A 19,503-nucleotide genomic window follows, 5' to 3' on the forward strand; every position below is an offset into this window, starting at 1 on the left:
CCGGTGATCACAATTGCTGTTTCCTTTATGTTGCAGAGACAGTATAAGGCTTCCAAGAAGACAGTATAGCACTCTCAAGCAAAATTCCTGCTGGAGTGTTATCAGATACCAGGCAGAGCTGCCCCAGAGTAGCTTAGGATCTTATTCTAACTGCTTAAATCTTTGAAAAAGCAGGACTGATTTTTCATTACCCAGCCTGTTTTCTTTAACAAGCTTCTTTAAACTGATTTAAATACCTGGTTTCCATTTTATTTTTCTTTAATATAATATGTGCTTGGTTTGGCTGTGCTTTACTAAGAATGTCTGATAACTTTTAAGAAAGTCTGATAGCATTGAAAGTGCATATGCCTCCAAATACCAAATTACACTGTTTTCAAGGAAGCCAGGTGGCCAGCAACAACAGTGTGGGAGGAAGTGCCCTAACAGAGGCTGGGCCCCTTGTCTTTCTTGAACTTTCTGATTACAGGCTTCTTCCCTGCTGGGTTGGCATTAATGACCACACCAGAAAGCCCCTGCTTCACAGCCTAGTTCTGAGTTTGGACACCACCCTGACTCAGTGGTCACACGCCACTTTTACCCTCCGTGTCTTTAGGGGTTTAAAGCAAAATCCTAAGAGAGGATTTCATTGTTTTAAACTTCTGCTTTAAAAATGAGAACCAGAGATTAGAAAGCACACTTTGATCACTCTGCCTATGGTATGAAAGCAGGGAACTTGAGTGGTGCAGTTTATGTCGGCTGATCTAGAGCTTGGGAAAGTTGATGACCACTTCCCCCACCTCCAGCTGTTACCCTCACTCACCAAAACTGGGGCGCCTTAAAAAGGAGGGAAATTCAGTCATTCATACCCTAAAGTTTAACTCCTCTTATAGACCTCCCCCTCTGTCCAGCCTTCAGCTGAAAGAACATCCTGAAACAACAGCTGAAAGCAAAGTGTTATTTCTGTACTCTTCCCCACCCTGGGAGGCCCCTGCCTGGTGGAGACAGTTAAAGTAGACCCAGCTCCTTCTAACAGTGGTAATTGTTATACTTTCTGAATAATGTGTACTAAATATTAAAATGCCTCCAGTTCCTTCTCACACAAAGTGACCTCTCAGAGGAGATTTTTCCCACTGTTACACCAGCGTTGTGACTCAGTGGCTTTTGTGTGCAGGGAGAAGGGACCTCATAAAGGACACTTACATCCAGTGTTGCAGCTTTCTCTTTGGACCATGTCACAGCATGTCTGAAACCTATGTAAGCCAACTGCTAATGCTTGCCTGTGTTTTGTTGCCAGTATGGTCAATCCATATAAATTTATAAGGACTAGAAGCTCTTTAGCACTGGGAAGTAAGGACAGCTGTGAAATGGAAGGAACATTACCTTGGTAGATTTCCTGCATTTGGTTTCTCAGTGTTCTGAACAAGTAGTGTTCCCTCCTTTTTAAGAGTAGTAGCCTACTCTTCCTCTCCCTAAATCACTTTGCCAGTGAGCTCCAAGCTTAATCAGTCTCCATTAGGTTTGAGGGGATAACAAAGTGTAAGTGCACACATACCATATATCTGCTAAATAACAGGAAGGAAAAAAGATGGAAGGCAAAAAAAAAAAAAAAAAAAATGAGGGAAAAGGTAAGTTAATGCTACTACTGAAGTATTATGGTTTTCTAATACAAGAGGAAAGAGCAAGGCATACCTCTACAGAATCCAAATGAAATTATATTCCAAGAATAACTGTAGGATTAACAAGCTTATCACAATAAATTATTAAAGATTGAAGAATCAATTAGTAGAAATTTAACTTCATTAAGAGATGATTTAGATTATAAACTGAAACTAAAGAACTGAGAGAAGAAGAAAGAAAACCTCTCTCCTATAACTGTTCAAGTAAAACAAAATATGATAGTACTTTATATCAGGGAAGTGATTATCACTTTAGCGGCTGTCCTGATCTGAGCTCAATGACTTAAAACAGTTTTTTATATTATTAGTTTTTACTTGCATAAGTAATACATGAACACATTTGCTTTTGAAAAATTTAAATATTACAAGTAACCATAGGAAGTCCTTGATTACTTCCACCCTACCATCTTAGCCTCCAGGTAATCTTTCCCAATGTCTTCTATATATTCACAAATGTGGACTGTAACATAAAAAGTATCACACTCTGTATATTGTTCTACAACTTTATTTTCTTTCTTTCTTTTTTTTTAATGTTTATTTATTTTTGAGAGAGAGACAGAGTGTGAGTGGGGTAGGAGCAGAGGGAGAGGGAGACACAGAATCAGAAACAGGCTCCAGGCTCTGAGCTGTCAGCACAGAGCCTGATACAGGGCTTGAACTGAAGAACCATGAGATCATGACCTGAACTGAAGTCCTACCGACAGGGCCACCTAGGTGCCCCTACAACTTTATTTTCTTCATGTAACAATATCTTAGAGCTCTATCCATGTTGATACATATAGATCTGTCTCTCCTTTTAATGGCTTCATGATGTTCCACACTAGGAAAATACTTCTTTTATTTTACTATTTCCCTATGAATGTATATTTAGGCTGTCTCCAATTTTTCGCCATAAGAAACACTCTTCCAGAGTATTCTTGTACAAGCCTCCTTGAGTATTTTACACAATCATTTCTCTGGGAGAATAATTGTTGGTCACTAGGGCGTACATTTTTATTTTTAATACACATGACTGGTGCTTCTCCAAGATGGCTGTGTCAACATATCGTTCCACCTGCAGTTTAATAGCGTGCTTGTCACGTTTTCTTGTTGTCTTAATTTTCATTTCCCTGATAACTAATGAGATTGAGTACTATTTCATAGGTATAATGGTCATTTTTATAACTTCTTTTGTGACTTGCCTGTTTAGATCTTTTGTCCATTCATCTGTTGGGTTACTTTGTCATTTTTTATATGGATTCATAGTTTATTTTCTATTCTGAACAGTAATCCTTTGCTGTTGGACTGCAAATAGTTTTTCATAGTCTGTTGCTCATTTTAGAACTGTTTGTTCTAAACAGTATTTCTTTTCTAGTACAGAAATTTTAAAATATGACATAATCAAAGTGATCATTCTTGTTCATTACTGCTTTTGCTTTTGATGTCTTTTTAAAGAAGGCCCTCCCTAACCCCACAAGACATAACTACATTATGCTAACTTTGCGTTTAATTGTTCTGTGCTAATGATCTATTTGTTTTTCATGTTTCATTAACCACAGAGCTTAATTGTAAAGTGACTTATTTAGAAGCTATCCACACTGCAGAGTTTCACACTGTAGGAAAGGTGAAATGGGCCAGATTGTCCTTTGTGCCTTTGTCTTTTTGTACCTCAGAGGAATCTTTGCATAGAGGGAGGCTGTCTAATGTAGTTACCGGGAGCTAACAAGTTGCTAAACTCCTGGAATCTAACCTCTCTTGCTCTCATTTTAGCTTTGACAAGAGCACCCCATTAAAAGGGGCTGTGAACTAATGGCATCTGGGTTAGAACCGAAATGCATTTATCCAGAGAAGGACTGTTTTGCATTGTATTTAGGATACAATGTTGTTGATCCTACATTGCATGCAAATTCGGGTCTAAGTAGATTTTTGTGAGGGGTCTGACAATCCAAACTTCCATTATAACCACACTCTGAAAAAATAAATCCAAGTTGCAAAAACAGATGTGAACCTTTGGATATAATTCTTAGTCCTAAATTCACTTACAGCTTTCCTAAGGCATAATCACAAGCAGAAACTGTGCATTATAATGGCAAAATAAAACAAAAACAAAAACAAAAACGAAACAGTGCCTGACTCTAGAAATCACTTTACTTTACAGTTAGCAAAAGGTAAAATAATAAAGTAAATTTTTTAAATGCTCTAGAATTTTTATTCTGAAAATGACCTGCTTATAAAAATAAGAGTAGAGTCACTGCTACTTACAAACCCTCACTTGCCCCTTCCCCATAAGAGTCTAAAGGCAGGCCATGTCTTTTTTATTTTTGGATCCCTAGATCTAGCTCAGTAACTTGTACATAGTAGAGCCCCAACCCCAAATATATATTTATGTATAGATGTATGTATATATTACAGATAGAGAATTATTCACTTTAAGGGAAAGTCATATTTTATTTTATTGGCCCTTTCTCTTTGTTTTGTTGACCCAACTTGGTTACCAATTTTATTTACCACACTTAACTCTCCAGGTGACTTTTAATCATTTCCAAAATCTACTCTCAGAAAAATAAGATTTTATTTCATTTAGGATCTTCAAAAAATGTACTCTAGACTCTAGGCCAGGAGTCCTTGTTCATGTGTGCCGGTGTGCTGGTGAAGCCTATGGATCCCTCTTCAGAAAAATGTTTGAAATTATATAAAATAAAATATAGAGGATTACAAAAGAAACCAATTATATTGAAAAAGTTGCCAAAATATTATAAAGATCAAATTTGTAACGGTAATATGTAAGCTTGCTTGTTAATGCATTTATTAAGATTTAGTGGTAGAACCAATAACTACTGTACTAGGGATACATACAAAACATATTTTGAGATATCTGCACTAACTAATGCAATACAAAAGTATCTGTGATTTGTATTTTTGGCCAAGTCACAGGTATTGTGTTAACAGTACTGTGGCTTGTTGCCTATATTCATATTTAAATAAGATGGTGAATTTCAATTTGAAGTTAATGCCAGTAAAGATGTAATTTATTTCTCTGATCTAAGCCTGATTCCTATCCATGGATAGAACCCCTGTTATGGTGGTAATTCCAAAAAAAAAAAAAAAATCTCCCAAAAACATTTTGATCAACAAGTGGAATAATTATAGGCCTCCCAAGGTGATCTGCTTAGAATGGGAAAATGGTCATTTTATTCGCTCAAAAATATTTAAGTTCCTACCTTGTCTCATATAGGCTTGATTCCTGCTCTAATAGGTCACAATTTAGTGCAGAATGTAGATGCTCTGTTTATTTGAAAAAATAAATATAACAACTTAGGTCTCTGTTCTCAAGGCTTTGTTTTGTTTTGCTTTTGAAAAATTTTTTGAATGTTTAGTTTTGGAGACAGACAGAGTGCAAGCAGGGGAGGGGCAGAGAGGAAGACACAGAATCTGAAGCAGGCTCCAGGCTCTGAGCTGTCAGCACAGAGCCCCATATGAGGCTCGAACCCACAAAGCACAAGATCATGACCTTGGCTGAAGTCGGAAGCCCAACCGACTGAGCCACCCAGGCACCCCTAAAGGCTTTGTTTTATAAGTTTGCTCTTGTTGGAATTTGCTCTTTATTTCCATGACTTAAATTAATCTATGTTGCTTCTCTTGTGTTAATGCCTCATTTAAATTATAAAAACTTCCATCCTGAAGGTTTTTGTATTTTTATTGGAAACATTTTGTCATTATTAAAGGGAAAAAGTGACTGTTTTTGAAGAATATCACTAGTAGCCATTCCTACTGTCCTGAAACCCAACATCTAATTATTTTTAGTTATCACTTATAATCTGTGGCTATTATGATGTGCACTACTTATCCAGATTAGAAAATTCTAGAGGCACCTTGGTGGCTCAGTGGGTTAATTGTCTGACTTTGGCTCAGGTAACCATCTCAGTTTTGAGTTTGAGCCCAGCATTGGGCTCTGTGCTGACAGCTTGGAGCCTGAATCCTGCCTCAGATTCTGTGTCTCCTTCTCTCTCTGCACCTCCCCCCCCCCCGACTCATGCTCTCTCTCTCAAAAATAAATAAACCTTTAAAAAATTAAAAAAAAAAGAAAACTCTAAAACAAAGACAATGAAATAATTTACTAATCTTTGTGAACTATAATTATAAAATGTTTTCAAAATAAAAATTGAAGAAAATGACTTTCATTCCTGTACTTACAACCATCTATTTTTTTTTTTAATCTTTTAAAGTACACAAAAGTTATTGTTGTCTCCTATAGACAAAAAGTAGGAATGATTGATGCATTTATTCCTATTTTTTTGTCTACAGGAAACAACTTTTGTGAGGAGTAGTCATATGTGATTGGGAAATTAATAGTACGTGAATTTTAAAATGTCACCCCGAGCCAAGCTGGACTTCTGTGAAATTCTAGATCCTTTGGAAGATCTAGATCCCCTGAAGGATCTAGAATTGTTTGGCTGACTCCTCAGCACTTGCTATAATTTTACCCCCCCCAGGGCACCAAGATGAGGGATATGGCAAGCACCGGGTCACATCACACATTTCTCTCTCTGTGCCTTTCAATGTCTGCTAGACTCAGTCTAAAGGTGCAATCCTGAGTACTTAATCAGATTTCTGGTTCAGAAAACACAGAAGTTATGGTGGTTTTGGAAAAAAAAAAAAAAAAAGTTCTGAGACACTGTTAGGACTTGTAAGCCCTTAAATAAAATTTCAGTGATACAGGCTCAAGGCACAGAATTACTCATCTTCATAACAGCACTGCTCCAAAGCAACCCTGCTACCATCCAACAGTTAGGACATTCATTCAATCCTATCAGCAGTCTCAGAATGGATTCTAAGCCAACTAAAACTTAACATTTCCCTTCAAAGCATTCTGGAGAGCTGTGCTCATGACTGAATATGAGTTACTTTTCAGCCATTGAGCCAAGACTTTCTGTTTTCCAAGAAAGTGGGGTTCTCCTGTCGCCAGGGCCATCTGGGCATTTGTTGCAACATGTCTACAAGTGACTCCTAGCTTTTCAGCTCCTAGATGCTTCCAAGGCCCCATTGAGTCCTCAGTGAAATTCCAGAAAGCAGCTGGTAGAAAAGGTCTCCATAGTTTGGACACAAATGGCTGGCTTGCATTCAACAGACCCTGGTGTTTTATGCTTTCCATGAGTCCAAGGGAGCCTTGATAACCAGTAATCCACTAATTCTTCCTGTGGATATTTCTTGAACACTTACTGTGTGCTTGGTGCTATGGGCATACCACATCAAATAAGCCACGGCCTCTGCCTTTAAGTGCATTACAGCTGAACCATGACCTGTCACCACTCAGTGCGGACACCAACCTCTGAGACTGAAGTCAACCCCTTAAATGGCCACCAGTCTTAACATAACACAACTCTGATGCCTGCTGGCTCAACAGAAGCTGGAGGAAAGAGAAGGAGGCAGTTGTAAGAAAAAAGTATACTTTCCTAAACGAAGTATGTTGTGCAATACCAGTGGCTGCACTGAAGCTGATTTTGAAAGTTTTGGTTTTCTTATTACTATGAGAGGATTTACTTTTATTTCTCATTAGCCCAGTTGAAAAAAATAGCAACAGAAAAGTTCCCTTGACTTAACCGAATGTTATATACTGTGATATAAACAGTGTGTGTGTGTGTGTGTGTGTGTGTGTGTGTGTGTGTAATTGTTATTTCAAGAGGGAATGGAATGATTAAAGTCTTGATTTAGAGTCATTCAGATGATCACCAAATTCTAGGGTGGGGGAAGGGGGTGGGAGAAAATACATAGTTCAATACCTTACAAAAATAAATCCTTGCCAGCTGTGTATTTAGTAAGAGCCTAGGGGCAATGCCAAATGAAACAAATAATATAGGATGGCAACATGTACTCTAATGAAAACCACCATTCCAGAAAATTAGAAGACCCTGAATGGTGTTAAAATCACAAAGAAAAGAATTTCCAACATTTGACCTCATTTCCAAAATGAAAGCCTACCTGCATGATGTGTGTAAAGAATGTTATTCTGCAGTGTTGGAGAGACCTGGATTTGAATCCCAACTATGGCATGTGCCCATGGCCTTAGGCAAATTACTTAACCGGTGTTTTGGGTTCCTCAAATGTAAACTGGGCCTAAAAATACCTACCTCTTAGGATTACATATGTATATAAATATTCAATGAGGTAATATATATATATACATTTCTTGACAGGAAGTAGGTATATAAAAAATGGTAATGCTCCTCCCCACCCCATTCACTCTACCAAAACATGCAGAAGTTGGGCTTTTAAGGGTTTTTTGGCAGGGGGGTGGTGTTGTTTTAAGGAAATAACTCTTGAAGCTTAGCAGTTCTGTTTAGGAGATAATGATTAGCAGTGCATGATCACAATTTAATTCATAACCACATTTCACACAGAGTTCTCATATACACACAGTGATTGCCATCTACCTTTTGGAGAACTCATCAAAAATTCTACCAGGTTTCAGTCGAAGAGTTAGTAACAATGACCATATCAGAAAAGTTCATTTTCTGTAAAGGAGAAGTGTTTTGCCTTTTTAAAAATGTATATAATTTTTAAAAGCAAAGCTAGATATTACAAAAGCAAAAAATTCAATCAAGGACTGTTAAGATATCCATTTTAAGTAACTACTGACTACTTACAATCTACACTGTTCCTGACACTGTTCTAAGCTCCAGGTATTGAGACATTGGATAAGGACCTACCCTAATGAAGTTTACACTCGAGTGACTTAAAATTTCCTTTGATGTCTTTTAACGCTGGATACTGATAGCCCTTCATGATGAAGCCAATGACTCTGAAGCAAAAAGGAATCAGCACTGGGAAGGGGAAATCCATGCATAATAAGAATAATCTGATTCCCTTGAGTCCAGATTTCTGGTTCCAGTGGGTCAATTTTATAATGAAGAGGGCTTTTTGAAATGCATTGAGTTATTCTAAATCCCAAGCAAATATTCAGCTGTCAGAATAATAACAAGAAGTTCCACTGCTTTAGTATCAGCATTCTTTTCCATATGGAACCAATTTCTTAAAATATCCTCAAGAATATACCGGGAGACTCACTTGTATGTCACCTATAGCTTGAAAGCAAACTGTAATATAATGATTTAGAATTTTCAACCTGGTCAAGGAGATTAACATTTTTTTTTAATTTTTTTTAACTTTTATTCATTTTTGAGAGACAGAGCATGAGCAGAGAAGGGGCAGAGAGAGGGAGGCACAGAATCTGAAGCAGGCTCCAGCCTCTGAGCGGTCAGAACAGAGCCCGACACGGGGCTCGAACTCATGAACTGTGAGATCATGACCTGAGCCAAAGTCAGACGCTCAACCAACTGAGCCACCCAGGTGCCCCAAGGGGATTAACATTCTAATCCCAGCTCCCCACAAACCTCAAACCCTAGATTCAGTTCCGTGTTCATTCACAGACTTGGGAACTTCTCTAGAGCTGGGCTTCCTCTTCTATAAAATGAGAAGGACAGTGGTACCTGTTAACGTTGGTCAACTGCTATAGCAATTAACTCAAAAATTCAGTGGCCTAATACAGTAAAATCTTACTTCTTTTTTTTTTTTAAGTTTACTTATTTATTTTGAGAGGGAGAGAGAGAGAGAATGAGTGGACGGGCAGAGAGAGAGGGGAACAGAGGATACGAAGCATGCTCTGTGCTGACAGCAGAGAGGCCCTACCTGGGGCTCATGTGAGATCATGACCTGAGCCGAAGATGGGCGCTTAACCAACTGAGCCACTCAGTTGCCACAAAAGCTTATTTATTTAGAATCATAGTCCAATACTGGTCAACAAGGTAGGCTTATTCCCCCTCAACAGTCAGGGTTCTGGGCTTCATAATTAAATGTGGTTCTAGCATCTTCTTTAGCATTGTCCTCTGCATTTGTTGAATGAGGAAAGAGAGAAGGTATGGAAGACCACGTGGGTTTTGTTTTCTATGCAGGCCACCCCTTTTGTCCACATTGCAATGATTAGGACTCAGTCTTATGGCTATATCCATCTGCTGGAAGGCTGGGGAATGTACCCAGTGTGGTGGCTTGGAGGGAGAGGAAATAGAGTTTGGTGAACACATGGCAGATTTCCCCATAGTACTTAGTTCAGAATGTTGTTTGGAGAATTAAGGGAAATAATATACATAAGAATTCATAAAGGTCTTTGGATCAATAAATATTAGACTCATAGCTTTATTTATATGCAGAGATGACTATAAAAAGAACTTTAAAGATGCCCATACCCTTTATCTCCTTTACCAGTCATCTTAATCTAGAGTCATTTTAGATATATTTTGTGTAATTGAGAGGTGTGGGGAAGGAGAAGAGGCTATCTTTTCACAGTACACTCCCAAATAATACTGGTTCCTCTTGGTTACCATTTCCAAGCATAAGCTCATTTTATTATTAAATGATGACTAAAGTGTGTGACCTTAAACTCTAAAAGAAGTTGGGATTCACCATATAGGTTCATCCAAGCTACCACAGAGTGGTTTCTTCTAAACAATGTAGGTCAGATCATGTCAACATTGGTTTAAAACCCTTTAGTGTCTTTGCAGTGACTTTAGAATAAACTGTGAATGCTTTATTCAGAGTTGGTATCCCCAACCCATATTCCCAGGATCAGCCTTGCCTCCCTCTCCAGACTCATCTCACATGGATATCTCTCCCACTCCATTCCTTCTTTTATTCAACAGCTATTTATCTAGTCTCTGTTGTAGCCACTGGAGATATTGCAGTAAAATTCCTTGTGGTGGGATATGGCAGGTTAGCGTGACCCCAGTTACAAGTGGTTGCCTCTGTGGCTTGGTGCTTGCTGTTCTGTTTTCCCCAGCCTAGCTCATAGAGGCCCATGTAGAATAGTCACTAACTCCACAATTACTCTCTCACAGTACCCCATTTGCAGTCTTGATAGCATTGCACAATCTGGAAAATCCTTTTGCTCATTTGCATTTGTTGTCTGTCTTCCTCTACCACACTGCAATTCCCATGAGGGCAAGGATCTTCTTTATCTAATTCACTACAGTATCTTCAACACTTATTTTCCTGGCAAAAAGCAGAAACTCAGTAAATATCTGTTGATTGAATGGCTTAAGGAATGAATGAACTGACAGGCAGCAACCAACTTATGTGGTGATGGCCCTTGGCCTGAGGAGACAATGTGAGTTACATTTTCCTTCCTGATAGCCTCTGCTCACCTCTCCCCTTTCTGACTGTGGTTTTATAGGGAATGACACCACTTCACTGGGCAGCTTTCCATAACCGGCCTCAACACACCCAAATGCTGCTGAAGAAAGGAGCAGACCCTACTCTTGTGGATAAAGACTTTAAAACAGCTTTGCACTGGGCAGTCCAGGTGAGAAATTGGCCAGCAAACTTGTCTAAAGTTTAGATGGTGTGAAGCAATGTTAACAGTTCTCTGAGTATGTGAGAACTGAAAGATGGAATTATCAAAGGTGCAGCCACTGCAGTGATATGGAGGTTATTAGTGTGCTAGAGCAAGTAAGGTTCTCTGCACTCCTCCCATCCCTCATATCCAGAGGGGCAACAGCAAACCTGTCCATTTGGAAGATGTGAGTGCATCACTTGTGGAGAAGAAACCACGCCAAGATACAGAGGAGGAAGACAGCCTGCTTTGGATGTTATATACAGACACACACACACACACACACACACACACACACACACACACACGCACACACACACATGCACACATACATGTAAACAGACACATAACACTTCTCTCCCTTGCTCCCTTGCTCTCTCCATCCACATGCTTTCTTAGTAGCTCACAGCACACCAGGAAAAACCTTCAAAGATATACTAGGAAAATCTCTTCAAAGTCTTTGAACCATAACTCTCTTCTTCCTTCCAAATCCTCCAAAGCAGAGTTATTCCAGATGACCCTGAATTCTGTCCTGAGCAATGAAAATCATGCCTTATAATGCTACCTCATGATCACAAAAGGCCGTCTATATCAGTACACATGACTGAAGAAATCAGAATAGGCCCAAGAAATCTATAGCCCAATGAGGGGGAAAGTGAGACTAAGATCACAAAAGGCCGTCTATATCAGTACACATGACTGAAGAAATCAGAATAGGCCCAAGAAATCTATAGCCCAATGAGGGGGAGAGTGAGACTAAGGTGAAAGAATGATCATGGCTAACATTTAGTGACGTGCTTTCTATTTGCAAGAGGAATGATCAACTAAGAGTCATTTCCTCCATCCTTCAGAGGAGAGCAGTAGTATGCATCATTTCAACAAACTTGCTAGCCTTTTCTGTCTTATGATACCCAAGCATAGACACCTCCACTGTTTATCTTCATCAGCTCAATAAGGCACTCTTGCCACACTGCTGCCAGGATCCTTGTAAGAGGAGTTTCTGCCTGCCTTGATGGCGGTTACATTCAGTTGTTTCACATGCCAAGCATACCAGAGATGGGCACCTGGCACTTTCAGGCCTGAGGGAAGGGGCAAACAGAAGTGATTTGGAAACTGCTCTGGTTTTGTCCCTCCAACTCTGGCTTCAGTTACTCTGTACCAGCACCAGCCCTGGGCAAAACTGTGAAGTGAGCAAAACTTATTTTGTCATCCCCACCTGCCTGTAGCATCCACCTACATACTTTCAGTATCTAATCTCCCACCCTGACCCCCGGGGTGCTGTCCTCTGGTTGGGCAACCATGTGTGCTGATGCTCAACTGATGTGAAAGTGGTATCCAAATCAAGCATTTCCTGTATTCATCCTCATCACACTTGAGTTTTAATCCCACAGATTTCTGATGGGGTTCACATCTCTGCTCCCACTTCCTCCACCCCACCCCCAATTTAGAGTTGCTGCTCTAGTCCTGCACGTGCAATGGAATCATCAGCAATGCTTGTAAAATTATAGGTCCCCAGACCCCCTCTCCACATCTTCTAATTTGGACTCTTCAGGGGTGGGAACCCTTGCTTTCACCCTCTAAGAGGCAGTTTGGCAAAATGAAAAGTCAGAAAATCTGTTTGTATTGACAGACATGGTTTTGATCTGAGGAAAATCACCAATACCTTCTTGGTTTAACTATCAGTGTATCTTCGGGGTATGAATGAGATTGTGCATATGACAGCACTATGTAATGTGCTAGGTGATTGGAATAGATAACCATTTTTATTATGGTTCCTGATTTCTTCCACAACAGCTTAGTTATCATACCCACATCATCATATTATTTCTCCCTACTAGATGATATAGCTTTTAACCTGCTACATTGATTGCAGTCCTGTCTGCACTTTAAAATCATCTGAAGAGCTTTTAAGCAATATTGGATACCCAAGCCCCACATCCTTAGATTTTCAGTCAGTTTTTCTGGAGTAGAGCCCAGGCATCCATATTTTTTAAAGCTTTGCTTCATCCCAGCAGACTGCAATATGCACGTAGGGTTGAAAACTGATGAGGGAGCATAAGGCAAGCTGACACCTCACAAACCCTCTCTCCTCCCCCCACCCCCACAGGTGGAATATGTGTGATATTCCTCAGGCACTGCTGGCTGACCAAGAACAAAGGAAAGGACTGAGAACAAATGGTTGAACTGATAGAGATCAAAGGACCTGAGTCTCCATCAGTTTGCAAATATCTTAGTAAATTACAAGAAGAAAGGCAATCTTATCAGTAGCCTAATCTCCAGGAACTCGCTATTATTATTGATAATGATTTGCTAGAGGGAAAAACAACCTTAGCCTGACAATAGCTAAACCTTCAGTAATCTGTGAGTCTTCTTTAGCACAAGGAAATCCCTTTAAGAAACTTCCTCTTGACTTTATCCTCCCAACTCCAGAGCATATAACCAGTCACTCTTCACAACCCCAGTGCAGCTCTTTCTGCCCACAGGTCCTGTCCCTGTGCTTTAATAACTTTTTTGCACCAAAGACATCTCAGGAATTCTGGTCGGCTCCAGACCCCCATCACTCCAAAACCCCATCAAAAACACTACAATAAATGAATTCATATTAATGGGTACTAAAACCTTATCTACTCCTATATAAGATATTTGCATTTTTGACCATGATTTTGTATAAGCATAACGTGTCACTCATTTATTGACTCCACTGCTTAATATATATTTCTTGAGCACATACCGTGTATCTGGCATTGGGTGTAAAAAGATTAACAAGGCAGGTTCCTTCTAAAAGCCTTAAAATTGTATGAAATATGCTATGTGTGAGTGTGAGTGTATGTTAGCATACTTTTTTCTGAGGAAGGCATCCATGACTTTCTTCACTTCCTCAGTGAGGATCAGTGACTACCCCCCAAAAGGTTAAGAATCACAGTTGTGGGAAAACCGTGCACCCTCTGTCTCCTTGTGGTTAGCAGTGGAATTCAGAAGTGGTGCGTCCTGGCCTTTACTCTGCAAAGAAGGCTAAGGGTAATTCCAAATGTCAGCTGAAACCACGATGACACTTGCCTACTTTAGACTTCTTGTTAATTTATAGTACAGGACCAGCATTGTGCTCCATTTACAGTTTTTCCACATGAATGAGTCTATTTCCCTTTGTCATTTATTCCTTTCCCTGAACTTCCTGCTCTTCTCTTGGACCACATGAGACCACATTTAAAGCTATAGCACTCTGAAATAATAAAGCCTCTGTATTCGACCCAGATTAACCAAGGCAGGAAAGATTGGAAACATTAGGTCCATGAAGTCATCTGGAATTGGGCTTCTGCCCCATCTCTAAGGTCTCTTGGTAACTGGTGGTGCCCTCCTGTGGGCCCACTGCCCTCATTCGCCCCTCCTGTCTTCCCAGGAGACCCTGCTGCTTGCCTTTGTCTTGGTTAGCACTGAGCAGGGCCCTGACCCCATCCAGTCTCTCTTGATGGCATCTCAGTCCCTTCAGGGCATGTGAGGACACCGATTTATCAGGAGTCCACACGGGTGTCTCTCCTCTACAAGGCAGAAATTCAGTTCCCAGTCTTTTTCTCACTCTGTTCCTCAGAAAGCCTGTTGCTTCAGCTAACATTCCCATCAGAAGATTCTCACCAGTTTCAGTATTTCTACTTTCAGCCCTTTTTTTCTCCATTCTGTTCTCACATTGCCACCAAGTGCTCTTTCTACAAATCCCAAAGGAATGTATGAATACAACTGTTATCCCACCAAAACAGTTATGGTCCCTGTTGGTCCTTGGTTTAAAAACCTTCAGTGAGTTCCATCTGACATCTGTCTTGAACTCTAGACTCATATTTCTAGCTCTCCTGGGCCTCTCTACATCATTTCCCAGACACTTCAAACTGGTCATGTCCAAACTTAACCCGTAATCTCTCCTCTCTGCCACACTCCCATCTTCCTGGTAGCCCAAGCCAAAAGGCCTCTGCATGGTCCATGAACCCTCCTTTCTTATCTCCCTTCACTGTCCCTTCATTATCAAGACTCCTCAATTCTACCTCCTCTCTTCCCACATCTCTGTTACCTACTTTCTATCCCCACTGTATAGGTCATGGTTATACCAGGAAACAGCCCATTTGCATGGGATAAATTGGGTAGAGAGTCATGAAGAGGCTATTTCCATACCACAGTACATTGCTATTAGGGCATCTGGGCCTAAGAGGGCATGGAAGGGAGCGGTTACTAAGACAGAAAAAGCTAGAGCTGTAGGAGAGGTCCCAGGACAGTACAGGTAGCCTTTGATGGAATGAACAAACTGTGGCCTGGCAGGGAGAGAACTGAATGATAAACACCTCAGTCTCTGTCCTCCTACACCCATCTCCTGTCAGTGCCACTCATTGGCCAAACCCAACAGGAAAACAAAGGAGTCCATTTGATGCAATTCATACAGGCTAAAAAGTAAAGAGCAGGATGGAAAAAGTTTGGAGGGTAAGCCTGGAAGAGCAAGTAGAGACAATTTTGTACACCTGCCATCACTTCCTTAGCTCAGGTTTCTACCATCTTTCACCTGAACAGTTTCAGTATTTGTATTCCTACTTTCAGCCCTTTTCTTCTCCATTCTGTTCTCACATTGCCACCAAGTGCTCTTTCAACAAATCCCAAAGGAATGTATGAATACAACTGTTATCCCACCAAAACAGTTATGGTCACTGTTGGTCTTTGGCTTAAAAATCTTCAAAGAGTTCCATTTTTTGGTGCAGAACAAACTCCCTGGGCTAACACATACTGTTGTGAACAACCACTCCCCACCCCCTACCCACTCCCAGAGATTCATGCTGTCTCCACCTTAATCACGTTCTTCTCTTTTGGTGAAATCCTTCTTGCACTCCCCACATCATCCCTTCCACTTGAAGAATTTCTACATATTCTTTCTTATTCCTGAAGGCCTAACTAAATGCCACCTTCTTTATTAAGCTCCCTTCCAGAATTGTTCCCTCCAAGTTGCACATCTAGTGCTTTCTTAAACATCTAGGACTGGTGGCGTAGGCAATGGGATGCCTGATTCTTTCCTTCTAGACTGTGTGCTTAAAGGTATTGTGCCTTATTCAGGTAGATGTGTCTCAAGACCCAGAACAGATCTTTGTGAATCTTAGGTCCTCCAAGAGGTTTCACTGAATTCTGTCCAATAAACTTACCCATCTCAAATCAATGAGATTAATGGCTTATTGGGTTCTTTCTTTAGAACACCATTTGTTACCTTAACTGAGTCTTGCAGGAGTGTAAAAGTCTTAATACCAGGGAGGTTTTTCTAATCGTAGGATTTCTAGCATAGATATGATGGCTGGTCAGTGAAGGTGGCAAGTATCTACTGTCCCTCAAATCTTGCCACTAGCTCCCTCCTCTGCTTACTAGAAAATGTGTTTATTTGGAATCTTCCTCAGAATTACTTTTCTTTCAGTGCATTTTTCAAGGGAGGGTAGAAAGAAAAGAATTATGATAATAAAAACAACTATTTCATGTTTGTTCATTCAGTATGTAGTTATGTGGCTAAGGAAATTAAATACACACACACACACACACACACACACACACACACACACACACACACACACCCTAATAGCTCTTTAATATAACCTGTAAGCCTCTAGTGCTTGAGACTGGTTTGGTTCAGTTGGTCCAATATGGAATCCTCCTCCTTCCTGTAGTGAAGACCTGTGGTCAGCCTTCTGGATTGAATCAAAGTCTTATAAATATACTTTTACCCTAAATATATTCAGAATAACAATGGATAAGTGTCATATAACAGTGGGGTCTAATTCCTAAGGTGAGAGAATCTCAGCGCTGCAAGGGACCAAAGTAAATCATGTAATCCCACTATTCAATTCAAGAGTAAAGAAACTAGTGCACAAGGAGGTTGTCATTTGACCAGATACACCCAGTGCCCACGTAGGCACCCAGGCCATATGACTCCCGGGAAGACTACAAAGCCACTAAGCCCAAAGTAAGCAAAGAAAATATTTGCAAAATCCATCATTCTGGGAGCAAAGGCCAACCTGCTTAGGAAACTGAAGTCTTGAAGGGGAACCTAAGTTTAAGTGGCCACATGTGTCAGCTCCCCAGTGCTTGGTTATAGTGAGGAAGGGATGCAGTAAAAGGAGAAAATAACAGGGACTTACCTAGGAGTGAACACAAGTGAAATAGTAAAAGAAAGACAATGAGGAGAAGACAGAGAAGCTAAAAAGGATGGGTATTCTGTTTGGCTTTGCTTGTAGCTTGTAAGGCTTGTTTTACTCATTTATTTATCTGTTGCTCAGTAAATATTTATTGAGTATTACTCTCTGCTAGGCTTCATTTCAGCAGAAAGATCCCTAGTCATAACATTTAGCAAGGACAGGGTAGAGATATCCTGGAGACCTTCATCTTATCAGACAAAAGTGGGATTTAACCCCTTTCTATACACTAACGGAGCAAGAAAGGAGTTTTGTTTTTTGTTTTTTGTTTGTTTCTTTGCTTCCTATACTATAGTAGTTTGTTTTCCTATAGTTTTTTGGTGTGTGTGTTTTGTGTTTTGTGTTTTGTGTTTGTTTGTTTGTTTGTTTGTTTGTTTGTTTGTTTTCCAAAGTATCAGAAAACCTATGAAATGAAGTAGTTCAGCAGCTGAGGGTCACCATGCCTCATGCCCCATCCCTCCAATTTCTGTCTTGTACTAGCTCTCCAGGAGAGTCAGCCCCAGGCTTTGGCGTATAGTGGCCTCTGGAGTCAGGCCAAGCAGTAAAGCCTGGGTCCAAAGGGGCTAACCATGAAAAGAGTTCCAGACTTTAAGCTAGGCTGTTAGGCACCTTTTTTTTTTTTTTTAATCTGGTTAGCCCTAGACTCTCAACTCTCAAATGTTCACCTCATGTAGATGAGTAGATCTTTCCTTGGAGCTTCATTCTCAGCCTGACATATCTGGCTCTAGCTTAACTGATGGGCTAGTTCTTCTCACCTTTAAGAGGGCTGTATGATCTACAACCCTAGCGATGATTTATCTAATCACCATCATGGGATAAGTGATGCAAATATGCCACTGCTTCCAAAAGAAGGAAGGTGGTTGGAGTGCCCTCCAAGAAGAAGCCACCATAGAGCTTATTCCCCAGACATGTGGTAATAAAAACTAGTCCAAAATCTTCCACAAAGACTCTTTGGAAGGTCACCTAGAATAAAAAGGGTCTACAGTAAGAATATTGTAATGTTTTTTAGAAATCTGCCTATAGCAAAATTCTTTTTTTAATGTTTATTTATTTTTGTGAGAGAGACAGACAGACAGACAGACAGATATCTCTGGATATAGCATCAGACTCCAAAGGTTAAGTGTTCAGTCCCACAAGGCTGCCCCTCAGATGCCAATCTCAAGCCCCAGGCTGTTACCTGTGCCTCTGATCTACCAGCTAAAGACTGGAAGTTCCACTGACCTCCTCAGATTTGATTAATTTTCTAGAGCAGCTCACAGAACTCAGGGAAACACTAACATTTACCATTTTATTAAAGGATGTGATAAAGCATAGGAGTCAGTAGCCAGTTGAAGGGATACATAGGGTAAGGTCCAAAAGAAAGGAACTTCTATCCTCATGGACCTTGAGGCCTGGCTTGGTAGCACATGGAAGCCTTCTGGTTCCCCAAGCATGGAAGCTCTGAAAAAGAACTAAAAAAGTTTTTGAGGCATTATTACATTGTCATGATTTAACTAAGTCGTGGGCCGTTCAGCTGATTCTACTTCTAGCCCCTCTCCCCTCTCTGGAGGTTTTAGGGTGGGGATAATGGCAGTTCCAACCCTCTAATCACATGGTTGGTCCTCTTGGCTATCAGCCCCACCCTTGGGTGGGGTCGAAAAGTCACCTTCATTAATAACAAGACACTCATTTCACCTTTATGGTTCTGAAGCATTTTCAGGAATCTGAGAAATATATTTTGGTTATCTGAATGACTATATATACATTTCTTATAAATAATTATATCACACAAAGCCTCTTATGAACCCTCCCTCACGAGGTGTAAAGTGAAAATGACTAGCACTTGGTAGTTCCCAGCAGTTTTCAGAGCACATGAAGGCAACTGTATGGATTATCCATGGACAGAAACAAAACAAATACAACAGAAAACAAATAAATCCACAATCCACATCTGGCCACTCAATGCAGAATTCCAGAGCTCCGTAAGAAAAGGATCTGTACAGTTTGTTACTTCCCCTGTTTAATGAAAGGAGTCCCACTCTCCATTCTTCCTGAGGGCTCTTCTAAGCACCACCCCATTCCTTCTATCCTGGTGCTCCTTGGTCATTGTAACCCTCTCTGGCCTCCCAGGCCTGGAGCCTACCATTGGCTGACATGGCCAGCTTGCCAAGAAGGAAATGCTGTCACCAGGAAACCACTGAGCCTGAGGCCCCAGCTCATAGACTAGTGCTCTCTTGAGCCCCTCAAATTCCTGTGGGGGTGCACCATGGCAACCCTCTGAGCAAAGGCTTTTAAAGCACCTCAT

General features: G+C 40.5%; 1 protein-coding gene across 4 annotated transcripts in view; it reads left to right on the forward strand.

Annotated features, from left to right (window-relative positions):
* The window catches only part of ANKRD55 (ankyrin repeat domain 55), a 534,677-nt gene that overhangs the window by 491,947 nt on the left and 23,227 nt on the right, over window positions 1–19,503 (forward strand). For all 4 annotated transcript variants that reach the window (XM_086700691.1, XM_086700699.1, XM_086700710.1 and 1 more), the window contains one exon: window positions 10,858–10,986. In XM_086700691.1, the coding sequence (XP_086556817.1) occupies window positions 10,858–10,986 (129 nt within the window). The remainder of the gene's footprint in view (window positions 1–10,857; window positions 10,987–19,503) is intronic.

This window comes from Puma concolor, chromosome A1 (assembly GCF_028749965.1).
Source record: "Puma concolor isolate L17-30 chromosome A1, mPumCon1.1.hap2, whole genome shotgun sequence".
Lineage (NCBI taxonomy): Eukaryota > Metazoa > Chordata > Mammalia > Carnivora > Felidae > Puma > Puma concolor.